A 15,588-nucleotide genomic window follows, 5' to 3' on the forward strand; every position below is an offset into this window, starting at 1 on the left:
TGATTAGAGAAATGCAAATTAAGACATTTCTGAGATACTATTTCATACCTCTCGACTGGCTAAGTTAACAGGAAAAGATAATGATAAATGTTGGAGGGAACGTGGGAAAACCGGGACAGTAATACATTGTTGGTAGAGTTGTGAACTGATCCAACCATTCTGGAGAGCAATTTAGAACTATGCCCAAAAGGCTATCAAACTGTGCATGCCCTTTGATCCAGCAGTATTTCTAGTGGATCTGCATCCCATAAGATCATATAAAAAGGAAAAGTGCCTATATGTGTGAAATTCATAGCAGCCCTTTTTGTAGTAGCAAGCAACTGGAACCTGATTGAATGCCCATCAGTTGGGAAATGAATGCAATGGAATATTACTGCTATCTAAGAAATGATCAACAGGATGATTTCAGAAAGGCCTGAACAAGACTTACACGAACTGATGCTAAGGGGAAGTGAGTAGAGCCAAGAGAACATTGCACACAGCAACAGCAAGATTATGTGATGATCAAGTGGTAATTCCAATAGTCTTGTGATGGAGACAGCCATCTGCACCAAGAGAGAAGACTATGGGACTTGAGTGTGGATTACAATATAGTATTTCACTTTTTTGTTGTTTGCATTTTTTCCTTTCTCATTTTTTCCCCTTTTGAGTGATTTTTATTGTGCAGTATGATAAAAGTGGAAATGCGTTTAGAAGAATTGCACATGTTTAATCTACATTGGATTACTTGCTGTCTAGGAGAGGTGGGAGTGGGGAGAAAGAAAAATTTGGAATACAAGGTTTTGCAAATGTGCTTATTGAAAACTATCTTTGCATGTATTTTGAAAAATAAAAATCTTTTATTATATATAAAAATATCAACTCTCTGCTATGGTGAATATTCATCAGACCCCTAGAAAGGGTCTGGAAACAAAAAATGAACTTCTGATTATTTAGAAAAGGCACTACTTCTTATCATTTTAAATTTTCTGATAATTTGTGTAAAATACATGAAAGCAATACTTTTAATTTAAATAATTTGTTCTGAGAATTAAAACTTTAGAGATACTTCCTGAAATAAATGGAAATGATCATGAGGTCATTTTAAACTATGGTTGGGAATCATGACTAAGATATACACTAAGTGTCCAAAGACTTTTTTTTACTTTTTAAATGAACATCGATCTTTTATATCTACTTTTAAGTTTAAAAGGAAATTAAGCTAACAATCATTAGCAAATCTCTAGTAGATGATACACGGCTAGCTAAGCTTTTTAGGGATAAAATGCTGATTCTGACATTATCTGGAAGAAACACTAACCTATACTAATGACATGCATGGATTTCAGAATAAATCATCATGTTTTTAGCTTGTTTTTCTGTGTGAAAGACATACCTCCTGCAATAGGGTCCACAGGATTAAGAAGTCCTAATGTTGTGGTTCCATCTGGCTTTCTTCTTTCAAACTCACACTAAAATGAAATAAAACATTGAGAGGAAGGATTAAACTGTTTTATAATGTACTCTGGGGATTTCAGACATATGACATAAAGCAGGAGAAAGCTTGGCTTTAGCTTTACTAAAAATAATGTTATGACAATTAGTTAACATGAGCATCAATTAAATTTCCATGTCTACATATACAATGTTAAAGGGGCATATGCTAATGATGTGGTGAAAAGTCACATATTTTCAGTATTTCATTTTAAAATCCATTATCATCAAACAACATGATTTACAAAGAAAAAAAGATTAGCATTAAGGTTGTCATAAAAAATAGTTTCATTTTAGAATATTTTAACAAAACAATTCACTAAAATTTAACAATAAAACATTATTTTATATACAAATGTATTATTAGTAATTTTTCTTGAGTTTTTTTTTTGTTGTTGTTGTTCTTGTTAGTGACAAACTACATTTGGAAAGGATGAGTAAAATCTATGGAATCAAGATACTCAAAGTTTAAAAATAAAATGAACACAAAATAATGAGAATTAATAAGAATGAAGGAGCAAGGAAGAAAAAAAAGGCAGGAAAATGTTATCACCTGACTATTTATAAGTCTTCTGGTCAACTTTCCTCCAGATTCTTTAACAATGCGGTCAATTTGTTCTTGTTCCCTTTCTAAGTTATTGCTTTTAAGTTTATCTTCAAGTATATCTTTGTCTTTCCTGAAAATACACATTAAATCCAAGTTAAAAAAGAGAAATGAATAGAAAAAGTATTCAGATGAATTCCAAATATACGTATAAGCATAATGGAGAAATGTGCCCTATTGGTGCCAACTGAAAATTTCTTTATGATTTGGTAAAAGGCTTCTAACCACTGCATAAATATCAGAAATTAAAACTCAATATATAATTTAATTTTCTCTTCAGTGTCCTTAAGTTATAAAATCAATGGTATAGTCCTCAAAATGAAGTCAATCTCAAGTTTTAAAAAACAAAACAAAATAAAATTTTGGTTCTTAAAAATGTACTAATCTTATAAGTATACCATGGATGGTGGGTTTTTTCCTTTTAGCCAGGAAGGACTCATGTTCATTCTCATTACAGCTGTGTTTGATAGATAATAATCCTATGTGCAACGAAGTGAATCTTTTATATATTCCTTTTCCAAATAAAGTAAATTAAATGAGAGAAACATGGCTGAGGTGAAGACTGGAGTGGTGCCCACAAATATTTCACTATTCTTTGATTTAAGAAATGCTATACCAATACTTGGGTTTATTCATGATTCCATTTAAATAAACCATATAAAGGTAAAACTTAAGGGAAAAAACCTGGCAATGTTGTGTTGTTAACACGTCTTAACTACCTTAATAAGAAAATCTTAATTGAAATGGCTTTGTAAATTGAGTTTGGACAATCATATGCTACTACTTCCTATGAGAATGAGGAAAAAGGAAGGGAAGGGATGAGAGTAATATGTTAATTCAGACTTTCTTGATGTACATCATACATACTCCCTTGTCTGATAGCAGAAACAATGATCATGCCTTAACTTCCCTTAGTTAGTCAGTAAGGTCTGGTTTTTTTCCTACAATAATTTAAGGAGGTGCTTTACTTTTTATTTTCCTTATTTGGACTTTTGAAAACTTTAATATCACTGTCCAAAGAATCATCTTTATCTTTTAGCAGATAGCCATTGTCTTCCCCACTCTGTTGTATTTCCATTTTGTCTTTTTGCTTCCGGGTCTTCTGCAAGTCAGCCATGAAGTCTATACTCTGTTTCAAGCTCTGAATTCTTTCCTAAAAAAACAAAAATATAAAAAAATACACACACATATACATACATATACACATACACACATACATTATGCAATATTATTAGTGTTTTTTTTTAAACTCTCAATTAAATAAACTTCCAAAGAGAGACTACAAATCAAACATTTTGGAACTATTTAGCATGATGTCAATTAGAGAAGATAACACTAACAATCAAAAAATTAAAAACAGAACATAATTATGCTAAGAACCATTCTATTTAGAAAGCCTGGCAATAGTCCAGCACTGCAGAGAAAAAAAAAATCAAATTATAAGTTTTTGTGTGTTCTTCTCTGAAAGACTTGAACCCAGTAAATTGATAAAAGAAAAACATTTTGAGCAATTATTTTTTATTTTTCTTTGACAAAGTCAGAATATTTGTGTAAAAAAAAAAAGAAGCAGGAATTAAATGTAATTTCCAGGACTATAATTAAAATAATCTGTCAAATCTTATCTAATAGATTAAAATGTTATCTTTATTACCATACAACTTAAGTTCTGCTATTTAAGAATCATCAATTACATGCTAATCCTAAGATACTGAGAAAACCATCAAATTCAATCATTATAGGGATCTGAAGACTTGGTAGTTTTTTCTTTGTGAGAAAACATCATAATGTCAGGATTATAAAAGACTGAAGTTATATTTTCTGCCTCATAATTTAGAAAGCTAAATTTTGCTTAAACTGTCCAAAGAAGTTCTTTGATCCTATTTTATAAATTTTATTTTCAAATGTCAACTGCAGCAATTATTTCTGTTACTTTTCTGGAGCACATCCTGGAGAGAAAATTTAGCTCCTCCCAGGCATCTTGTCATATGGATTAACCAGGTATACTGGCATATGGAAAACTATGCTCCACACACGGTCATGTAACCTACATCATTATTTCTAGTAGCAGCTACCAATATGGAAGTACTAATATAGGGATTAGATATTGAATGAGAAACAGGGATATTAGCGATCGCTTTAGGGATGAGGATACTGAAGCCCTCAGGAAGTTGAAAAACTGGAGTAGCTAGGTGGTGCAGTAGATAGAGCACCAGCCCTGAAGTCAAGAGGACCTGAATTCAAATCTGGAACTTAACACTTCTTAGCTGTGTGACCCTGGGCAGGTCACTTATAACCCCAAGTAGTTGCAAAACTTGTTCAAAGTTTTGTACTAGTCACTGGCATACAGACATGACCAGAACCCTAGCTTTCTGATTCTAAGTATCCTTTCTCCTATACTATGCTGAATGCCATTGTAAAATGAGAAAAAGCTAATTCACAAAGGTTTCAGATTGGGGAACCCTAAAACATTACTGTTAAAAATCAGTGGAGCCCACATGATGATAATTTCCAGTATTTTTTGCACACACATACAAAAACTTTCATGTTCAATTTTTATTATATTTTGGACACAAGAGGCAGCACCACATAATAAAGGACTGAGTGTGGAGTTAAAAGGGCTCAGATTAAGTCCCACCTCTAATCCATAGTTTTGTATGCCCTGTGCATTTTCTGGACAGCAAACTGCAGAGTAGTTTACTTGCACTGGTAAAGGGGTCGGTCTTTTAGCAGTTCTAGTCCCCAAAACATAAGTGTGGTTTTGTGTGTGCATACTAATAAAAATTATTCAATTTAGCAAATATTTCGCTAACTGAAAAGTTCAGTTTTCTCCTGATGTCCCCCCAAATTCTAGTAACTAGACTACTTATTCTCTCCCTGTCTCTCCTTATTCTGTCTGATACACACACACACACTACATACCCCTATCCCTTTATCCAAGCATTTAGTTAGGTGACAATCATCTATATATACACTCATCATTCAGATATGAAGATGGTTCTAACAGCACCTGCGTGCAGATATGCCTGGAAAAGCAGAGATTTGACGGGCCTGTTCATAATTAACACAGAAGAAAAGTTATCAATTTTCTGGAAAACATTTTCATAAAAATTTAGAGCTATAAGGGAATTAAATATCTTCTTGTTCAATCTACTTATTTCACTGATAAGTAAACTAATTAGGATTGAGCAGGGGCAAATGTTTTGTCTAATGTTGTAGCAAATTAATGATAAACTGTAACTAGAATTCAAATCGCCTGGTTTCTGGTCTAAAATGTTTTCATGAAAGAATATGCTATGTGCTATCAGTTACTGCTACAAGAAGAGTTAATTCGGGAGAACTAAAATAAAAGTCTGAATATCACTTGCAATAATCCCTCCCATCTAGGGTGGAGGGAACAGGAAACTATAGCACAGGATGGGTAGGGCTCCTCAACAGGAAAAGATCTAGAGAAAAAAAGATGACAAATAAGAAAAAGAGAAAACAGAATAGAAAGGGTGGTCTCTGTATTTTGTCTTAGCAACACTTTGTAAGGTCTAAATGAAAGTAGAATCTTCTTTAGAATTTAATTGTATTTTTAGAAATTCTTATCAACAAATAGAAAATTTATAATCAAAGTTGTTTGAAAGTTTATAATTTGTTTCACGTTATCTTTGTAAAGAAACTAAAGTCCTTCACTGTAGTGCAGTACAAATAATTTGTAGTCAAAAGCTATTAACTGTTAGATTCATTTTGATTTCAGATTTTAAAATCAGTGCTATAATTCATAAGACATTTATAGCTTTCCAATCTGTACTGAATTTGGGGATTTTTGTAAAGACACTGAAATAAATATTTCTCATTTTCTCTTCCAAAGCAAATCATCTCAGGGAAGGAAAACTAGTTTATATTCATTCTCCACACTTTTAGAAAAGGGCAGGATCTGATGCTGTCTAAATATTAGCAAGGCAAGAATAATTATCTAAATGTTTTCTTTTACCAGTTTACTGGTAAAGAATCTTTCAGAGGAGGACATGTTGACACAAAGTTTCATAGCTGCATACCTTAGTGTTTTTCCTAGTTGTAACAATAATTGATCACTACACAATTTATGTAAATCAGAAAATCATGAACTTTTTGTCTACCCATGTCAAAAACTTACTGCTATTATTCTTGAATAATAGTTCCTGAATTTTAAAACTCAAAAGTAATTTTTGATTCCTTCTTTTTTTGCTCATCACCTACTTCTTTCCCTATCTATTCACTCTGGTTGATTTTTTTTCCTTCCAAAGTCTTATAATTGTTTCTTTCTAGGCAATGTGGATAGTGTGGAAAATAACTGTGTTTGAAATTAGAGGAAGTGAATTTGAATCTCACCTCTATTATTTATTTGAGAGACCTTGAATAAGTGATTTAGCCCTTTGGGGATTCATTTTCCCCTATCTGTAAAACAATGGGATTGAATTAGATCTCTAAAATCCCTTTTTTTCCCAAAATTTACTGCTTTGGTTGCTATTCTCATGATGTCATATATGAATTACAAGAACAGCTTCCCTTTCTAATTGTTCTACTCATCTGAAGTCTCTAATTCAACTTATTCTATATGGCAGAAAAATCTTCCATTAATAGTTTCCAATATCAATTCTCTAAACCTCTTGTTGCTGACACACAAAATACTTTGCCTGCCTTGTCAAAATCACATTCTCAGACTACTATTCATGGTTCTTTTATTAAGTCCTTTTGATATTTCCAACTAAGCAAAACTCTAATACTTTCTGCAGCACTTGCTATTTCTTTTACAGACATCTTTCCCATATTACCACCACTCAGAATTTCCTTCCCTCTCCTTTCCAATAACAAATATTTATTAAATACTTATTGTTTTAAAATACTATGCTCAACACTGAAGGATGGTGATATAAAGTTTATATAAGATGCATTTTCTAGCCTCAGTGAGTCCAAAGTCTGTTTTGTGGACAAGACACTAAAAGAAATTTGTAATGCCTAATATTACATAAATGAATTAAGAGTCACAAAATAAAATTATTCCTCTTCTTCAAGGTCAAGCACAAAATTCCCCATCTTTTGTCTCTTTTTCTTTGTTCTTTTAAAAATGTTATTATTATTGCTGAATGCATTGTTTGCATCACTGAATATAGTTCAATTTGTATCAGGATTTTGCTTTTCTGGTCTAGTTTGGTTTGTGATTACTCATCAGTTATTTTAAATGTATATTTCTTCCAACTACACTCTAAATTCTTGAGTGTTAGCTACTGCATCTAATTCCTACATAGTTTTCCCTTTGCATGTCATGTATACAGTATTAATATTACACTAGATACTTGGAATACTTTTATCATAAAGAAAAATATATTGTTAAAGACCTCATACATGATCAGATCAATCTTTTCCTAGAATTTGGTATTACTTCTTTTAGAATACTGTCCAGAATAAATAGAAGTGCTACAAGCATCTCCAAGAAAGTTATAACATAAGTTTTAGAATTGAGACCCATGAGCATATCTAATCCTACCTTTCAAAAGATTTAAATGTACCAATTCCAAATGATATTTTATTCTACTTCTGTCTCTCTCACTTCAACATCATATCTTTTTTAGAAGATGTCTCTTCTTTAATGTTTTCTATTATAAAAATGATTTAACTCTGAAGTAAATTCAGAGCTTTTCTAGGAATATTCATTTTGGTTTAAGCACAAAAATAAAATTTCATTTTCATCACTTATAATAAGGACTTTCTTTACCTGGCTAAGAATTTTCATTCCTGAGTGCAACAGCTTCTTTGCAGCTTTATAATAAATGGTTTCTGGTTTATTGTAAATCATGGCATTGCTACACATCAGTTTGAAATTATCCTGTGGAAAGAAATTTAAGGGGTCCTGTAAATAAAAGGCTATTAAATAAAAAAAAAAAAAACAATAAAAAAAAAAAAAAGAAATTTAAGGGGGAAAATGTACAAAGAATACTTTTAAATTATACGATCTGCTCAAACACATTAAAAAACACATTTCAATCTCTTCTCCTTTGCACTATTAAAAAAATAATCCTCTCATTTCTTTTACTGTTCATTAATGATAATCTCACAAAGGAAATTAAAGTGTTGAAGTATTGACTGACAAATGAAGAGATGAAATTTGAAAAATAATTTAAACACATCACAAAATTACTTTTTTCAGAGGACTAGCCACATGTAAAATCTAGAAAGAACATATTTAGGAATCAAATGTCAAGAAGTAGATTCCTTCTACTTTCCACTAAATAGTCTTAAGAGGTCAAAAGAGAATTTTTTTTTGCTTTTCAGAAAAATCTTTGTTGAAAGGAAATTACAAATTATTTTGGGAAATGATTTTTTGACACAATGAATATTTTTACTTAATATTCATATCTGATTCTTTTATTTTTGGACTGAAAGCTATATAGGTTGAATTTTAGAAAAAGCTTTTCAATATAAAATACACCATACAATTATAAGTTACCATAGAAAACATTACTACCTAGATTATTTAAAATTTTTGTTTCCAAAGTACATATACTGGAAATCTCCTGGCATTTTTGCACAATCAGGCACATTTCACTTGTGTGAATGTGAAAAAAAATCATGTCAAGCTATAATTAAAATACCTCAAACACTTTGAGAGTTAATGATAACACAGATGAAAGTTATGAACAGTTAAGAAGAATTACAGTTCTATTTTAAACCACAATAAAAATTGGAAACAAGACAGGAATCTCAACACTGAGTGTTATATTAAAACTTAAAAAAAAAACCCAAAACACATGGAATCCTCAAAATCTATTCAAGTTTAAAATGGAGACATGTTACAGTTGATTCTAGATATTCCTTGATATAGTCTGCCATTTTGTTATAGGTAGAAGTAAGCTTTAAAATATAGGAGGAAGGGCAAGTATTGAAGGAACTTAAAAAAACTAGATCATAGGCAGACAAAATTGACTATGAATTTACACAGTATATACAACTTTCATTAGCAACAAAGTACTCTGCTAGATTATAGGTTTGACAAAGTATAACAATTGTGTCTAAGGTATCTAGGTGGTAAACCTACAGTAAATAGAAGTCTGATCTAGTCTAGTCTAGCTAGAAGACCTTAGTTCAAATTTAACCTTAAACTTAACCAGCTGTGGAACCTTAGTTTAAATTGCTTAACCTCTGTTTGCCCAAGATTTCTCAATTATTAAGTGGAAATTAACAACAGTACTTTTCTTTCAGGGTTGTTCTGAGTTCCTGAGTTCTAATGTGACTTCAGACTAAGCTTTATGAGCCTGGGCAAGTCACTTTACCCTCTTTGTCTCAGTTTCTTCATCTGTAGAATGAGCTAGAGAAGGAAATGGTAAACCATTCCAGTATCTTTGTCAGGAAAATCCCAAATGGAGTCACAAAGAGTCAGACACAAGTGAACAACAACAACAAATATGGGAATTTGTTTTGTTGAACTGAGGAGCTATGCACTGACAATTTTAATTTTAGGCTTGTTTTATTTGCTGAAGGATGAGACTGTGGAAAGAACATATTAATTAAAAAATGTTAATTTAAAAAGTTAAAATACATATTTTTAAAGTGTTGCATTCTGTTTTTCTTTTCTCCTAACCAAATGTACAGCACAAAAGTCATTAAAAACACGATTATAATATGCAAAATATTCCCCAAAAGGATGCATGGACAGAACAATAAGAAAAAAATATAATCAAGTTATTTCCTTAAATTTGTGGTCAGACCAATTTATTTTCTGCTTACTTATGGAAACATGCATGTTTTCTTAAATGATTTTAAAAGAAAAAGAACACTGGTTTTAATTAAATTTCCATCTGAACTACAAGTTTGTTTTGATCTGAAAATAAAATTTTAATATTTTTTCATCTCAGATTGGGAAACAACATTTTAAAAAACATTTATGAAAGTCATGTAAAATTTTATTCTAAAAAAGCTACACATGGTGTACTTTATCTGGTTTTCTATCACAGAGTAAACTGAGTTTCTGAGACAGAAAATACTGTCTTTGAAAATTTTTTTTAAGTAGTTCTCTGCATAATAAAAAGTTAATAGGAAATATCCTAGATATCAGACATGCTGATTTCTACCAAGCTTTAGTGTTTAGAGAATCCAAAAGTTTGGCTCTGGACTGAATAAAGATGTCAAGAGTTTTATCTTGTATCATAGGTTAGTCTCTTTCCCCACAGAAAACACAAATAAATTATAACTACCTTCAATTCTTCTATAGATTGGTAGTCATTGTTCTTGATCTTTTCTTTCATAGTACTAAAATCCATTGGGTGTTTAATGATCATAGAGTAGCCAGGAGCAATAAAATCAGTCACAGGAAATGAAAAGAAAGCACTTGGGTCCTTTCTGTGAAGACATGAAAGAGATAATCTTATTTTTCATTTCTACTGCAAAAGGTTCTACCGGTACAGGAGAACTAGCTTTTCCTAGCTGAAAAAAAAATCATAGTAAGGCAAGAACTGTTTCTTACTTAAAAATGAAGTAAAGGTGTTACAGGACTAGTTAATTCATTGCTTAATGACAGTATTCCAATGTTTTATAAATAAGCTTCATTATGATACAGAGAATTTTTCTTCTAAGTATGCATAATATTAATTTATTATCCCTCTACTTAGAAATAAAGGAAATAAATAAAATTGGTCACTCAGCTGATGATCAATATATATTATTCAAAGATGGAAAAAACAACAGAGGTGCTAAACAATAATATACAACTATATTCATTTCCCTGAAGGAGCCATTTACCATATGATAAAGCCACCTCTACCAGATTTATTTGTAAAAATTAGTATAGGCAGGAACATAGTTTATGTCATACAAAGTAATAAGCTTAGCATAAAAATGAACATTATCCTCTTCAACATAGTCAATGTGAATTACTATATATTTTTAGAGTTCCCTTCAGAACCAGTTTGAGTTATGCAAGGAAACAAATTTTACCACTTTAGCATCATATCTCATTTTTGATCAAAAGATGAAATTTTAACCACTGAGATTCAAAACAATGTGCTATATACAAACTATGAAGGGAATTCTACAAAGAAATATTTCTAAATAGGTTTTAAACAATGGTATGATAACTTTGAAAGGGACATTTTTGAATGTATAAATTTAGGTATGCTTGTTTAAACTAAGTTATCCATCTATAGTAACTATGAAGTATGCCATATTTCTACTCTTTGGGTAATAAAAGATACTGATTTTAGTCTTGTTATATAATAGGTTGGAAAATCAGACCAATTTTTTTTTTTTTTTTTTTGTATTTCATGACAATGCTAAATTTGAATATTTAGTACCAGGGACTTTCTCCTGGGAATTTCTTTGTGATGGGCATTGTGGTAAATGCAGGATAATCACAGAGAAAAGCTAGGTATAAGATTAATTTAAAATTCATTCTTTAATCTAAATGTGACTATCATCTTTCTGCAAATGGTCAACATAATTTCAAAATATAATTCTAGAAGAAAGAACCAAACAAAATTTGTGCGTACAAATTTTGAATAAGGCTTTTTTTTTTTTTTTTTTTTTTAATATAAGTAATAAGAATCAGTGTTTGGATTAAAAATAAAAATATCTGGGTTCACCCAATTCAATCTCTTAAAACAGGACACATCATTTCTTCTCTTACTAGGATGATGTTGAAACTATTTTATGTGGCCAACAATTAAAATGTTGGCCAAGACTAAAATTCAAGACTTAGAAAGAAGCCTGCTATCTATGTTATGCATGATTATTTGCTTTTTCCAGAATTTAGTCTGTATGTAGTTAATATTCACAAAAGACTCATGATGTGCTGGCACTATAAAAATATATAAAAGGTACCTCCCCTATTTATTAATGATAAAAGCACAAATACAAACACACACATATATTATTAATTCCTGGTTTTAAGTTCTAACATTGTTAAAATATTTTAAATCAAAGAGAAAATTGCCATTAAAAAGCATCTTAACAGCCTACAAGTCGCCAGTTAAAACAAACCAAATGGGGACATTTGACTACTCAGTATCTTATAGTATCTTTTATTGCCAGGCAAAATATTTATCATTCACTTTAAAATTAAGTAAACTTGGACATAGGCCACATACTCTAGACTTTAAAAAGTGGTATCCACAAATTATCCTCTGTTATGACTACGCAATTTCAACGCAAAATGTTAAAATACATCTTTACCTTTGTAATTGTCTCATTAGTTGATTCAAAGCCTCTTGAAGGGGTGTTTGTTCTACTTCTAATATACAAAGGAAAGACAAAAAAAAGTTTTAAAAGAGAAAATTCACACCAGAAGGTTTAAGCTATATAGTTTTTATGTGATACATTTTATATATCAGTATATCTTTTGATGTCTTCATAATCTATCATTGTCTTTCCTTTTATTAAGTTTAAGAATAGAAATTTCAATCATGCTTCATATGGTTCCAGTCTGAAAATACAGACTAAAAATTAAAGCTAAACTGAACAATTTCAATATAAAAGGTGATGGAAACAGAATTTTTTTTTTTAAATTTAGAAAAGAGAAGCTTTGGCTAATTAAAATTAGTTTTCCCCACATCTTAATTCCAAGTAAATTAAAAAAAAAAAAACTTTTTTGGTACTATGCTCATGGAAGTGAATTATTTTTAGCTATTCCCACCTTCTTGCTTGGACAATGTACTTGTAAGAGGCTTCTCAGGGGGTAATTCTAGTCTTAAAGGAGTTTGACATTGAAGTTCTTTTTCTGCCTCACTCTCAGTCCGATCCCGATCTCGCCTTTTTCTATCTTCCTAGAAAAGAAATGTATAAATTTTAGAAAGGTTTCAAGGTCTGTATTATTAAATACATGTGATTCACATTAATTTCAGAAAAAAGGAGTGTATTAACAAAAGTAAATCGATTTTCTTAAGTACGAAAAATCTAAATGGATTCTGGTTGCCATCTACTGGAAAAAGAAGAGTAGAGCAACATATAAGACAGCTAGCATTCAGAAAGAGTCAAACACTACTTAATATAACTCCTCTTTCAGCTGGACAAACTAATTTTTTGGACCAATTTTTGAAATGGAAGCCATCAAGCATGCATTTTATAGAGCCCTGTTCTTTGTAGTCAACCAAATTGTTTTTCTTAGACTTTCAAAAGGAAAAGAATATTCTTCTCTTTATCTTACTCTAGTATTGAGTAGCTTTACTAGCTTACTTTTTGTTTTTAATCATTTTCACCATAAACATGCACTAGCAACCTCAAACGACTTTTCCTGACAAATGTAACTGGAACTATTTACATTAATAACAAATGACATTGATGTGATGCTCTAAAGTTTACAGAATGTATTACTGATTTTCACAACAACCCTATGAGATAAATGCTACTGTTATTCTAATCCTAATTTTATAGAGGGGTAAATTAAGGTTCAAACAGGTTAAATGACTTGCCTACTATTATAACACACCAGTAAATGTGAGAAGTAGGATATGAATCAAGTTTTCCTGACTGCGAGTCCAGCATTTTATATTTCATGATGTGTCTCTCACATACAAAAAAAAGGGATTAATAAATAGTTGCATTCTGAACTTTATATGCATCCATTTGTATCTGTATACATACAAAGTTTTAAAAGTCAGTTATATATAAATGAGCCCAAGCTTCTTTCTGAAAAAAAAAAAAAGAAAAGAAAAAAGAAATATCCTTCTAGTGATGTAGTACAGCTGTGAGTAATATTTGAAGAAATAAGTTCAGAATCACACAAAAGGCTTCGGAGGAGGGCATGGTGGACATAAGCAGACTATCACATCACAAACAAGAAATTATGTAGAAGTTGTACAAAGGATAATATAAAAAATAGGTCAAAAAAAAAGATGAGCTGAAAAAATAGCAAGTGTAAGAGAAAACTGAAAGATAGCCTGTGTATTCCAGTGGCATCCAAGTAAGTAAAGCGATTTTGAGGAAATCCCTTAGGACACTAGGCAGATGTACACAAGTAAGAGTTGTTTAGGATGGGCAGATATGAATAGGTGCAATCTGCATTTTTGAAGAAAATACTCATATTAATGATTTCAACACTGATTAAAGAAACAAAACCTTTAATCAATACTGTAGCTCTTTAAATACAATACAGAATTTCATCATCAGAGACAAATTTTTTTTATCAGATATTAAAATTTTTTGTTTCTTGTGTGTATTTGTATATACATGCACATATATAGACACACATATACTTAGACACATATACATCCCTTGATCATTTCTCCATTAGAGAATGATTTTTAACCTTATAAATTTCTATTGGTTTCCTATAAGTAGATCTGGAAATAGGAATCTAAATGTCTGGTTTTTCCTCAGCCATTATCATTGAAATATTTTCTTAATTTGCTTTTAATTTTTTTTAATAAAATGAAACTATCTGCATTGGCAGACTAATTTAAGATTTAAAAAGTAACTTCCATACATAATCTCACTGAGTGTTCAAAATAACCCAGAGAGGTAGGCAGCATACATATTTGTATCCCTGTTTTAAAAATGAGGAAATATAATTCAAATAGGAAAAATGACTTGCTTGTGTTTGTGGTCATGCAGGTCATAAATGTCAGCGAGAAAATCTGTGAATGTGGTCTCCTCTGATTATAAGCCCAGTGTTCTCTCCAACACCATCATGCTACTTCCCAGTTTCCCCATAATTTTTTATACTTGTTTTACTGTTTCAAAAAACATTTCTCTAGTGACTACTTTATGTAGCATACCGAAGATTAAAAACAAAAGTCTGGCTTTAAGAAGTTTAGGTTTTATTGGGAAGATCCAATGCATAGCCAGCTAAATATAACCAAGTAGGGAGTGAAAGATCAAAACGTTTTTCTAATGTCTGAGAAGGGAGAGCATTGACAGTGATGAGAAAAGGGAGAACATAAAGGACAGAGGTAATAAGAATCAGATTATAATAGATCATGTATAAACATTAACTCTTGGTACTCTATATATGAGATCTCTGTCCATTGTCCAATGATATCCTACTGTAAGAACTGAATCACATCAATCTTGACATTCTCATAACAAACAAAACCAAAAGAGAAAATTGAAACTCCAAGGATGGCTCACAAGTTGTCCTTAGAGACACATATAAGTGAATTAGTGAAGATAAAACTGTGATGCAAAAAGAAACATAATTTAATGAGATGCTTGGTCACTTTGCATTGCTGTACTTATGATGAAACAGACCACCATGAAAATAACTGCCCCTTGTGTGCTAATTTATATTGCAAAGGATGAAGAGGTAGAGAAATTCTATAAAGAACATGAAATGGTCCTACAAATTAAATTAATGTGTACTTTAATACTTAATTATTTCAATGCAAGGGAGAGCAGATGAGAGGACAGTGAGAAATGTAGTGTAAACTTTGGTTGGGAATAAGGAACTAGAGAGGCTAAGGATCAGATTATTTACCACAATACCTGGAACACAGAAAGTACTTAATAATACTTGTAGATTCAACTACATATAATCAAACCATTAACTTGTTAGAGCAAATAAT

General features: G+C 31.0%; 1 protein-coding gene across 2 annotated transcripts in view; it reads right to left on the reverse strand.

Moving 5' to 3' along the window:
* The window catches only part of BRD7 (bromodomain containing 7), a 44,776-nt gene that overhangs the window by 15,211 nt on the left and 13,977 nt on the right, over positions 1-15,588 (reverse strand). For both annotated transcript variants that reach the window (XM_031954469.1, XM_031954470.1), the window contains exons 3-9: positions 12,723-12,852; positions 12,263-12,320; positions 10,291-10,435; positions 7,815-7,925; positions 3,046-3,230; positions 2,027-2,150; positions 1,376-1,451 (exon numbers count right to left, since the gene is read on the reverse strand). In XM_031954469.1, the coding sequence (XP_031810329.1) occupies positions 1,376-1,451; positions 2,027-2,150; positions 3,046-3,230; positions 7,815-7,925; positions 10,291-10,435; positions 12,263-12,320; positions 12,723-12,852 (829 nt within the window). The remainder of the gene's footprint in view (positions 1-1,375; positions 1,452-2,026; positions 2,151-3,045; positions 3,231-7,814; positions 7,926-10,290; positions 10,436-12,262; positions 12,321-12,722; positions 12,853-15,588) is intronic.

The sequence above is a fragment of the Sarcophilus harrisii genome, chromosome 2 (genome assembly GCF_902635505.1).
Source record: "Sarcophilus harrisii chromosome 2, mSarHar1.11, whole genome shotgun sequence".
Classification (NCBI taxonomy): Eukaryota; Metazoa; Chordata; class Mammalia; order Dasyuromorphia; family Dasyuridae; genus Sarcophilus; species Sarcophilus harrisii.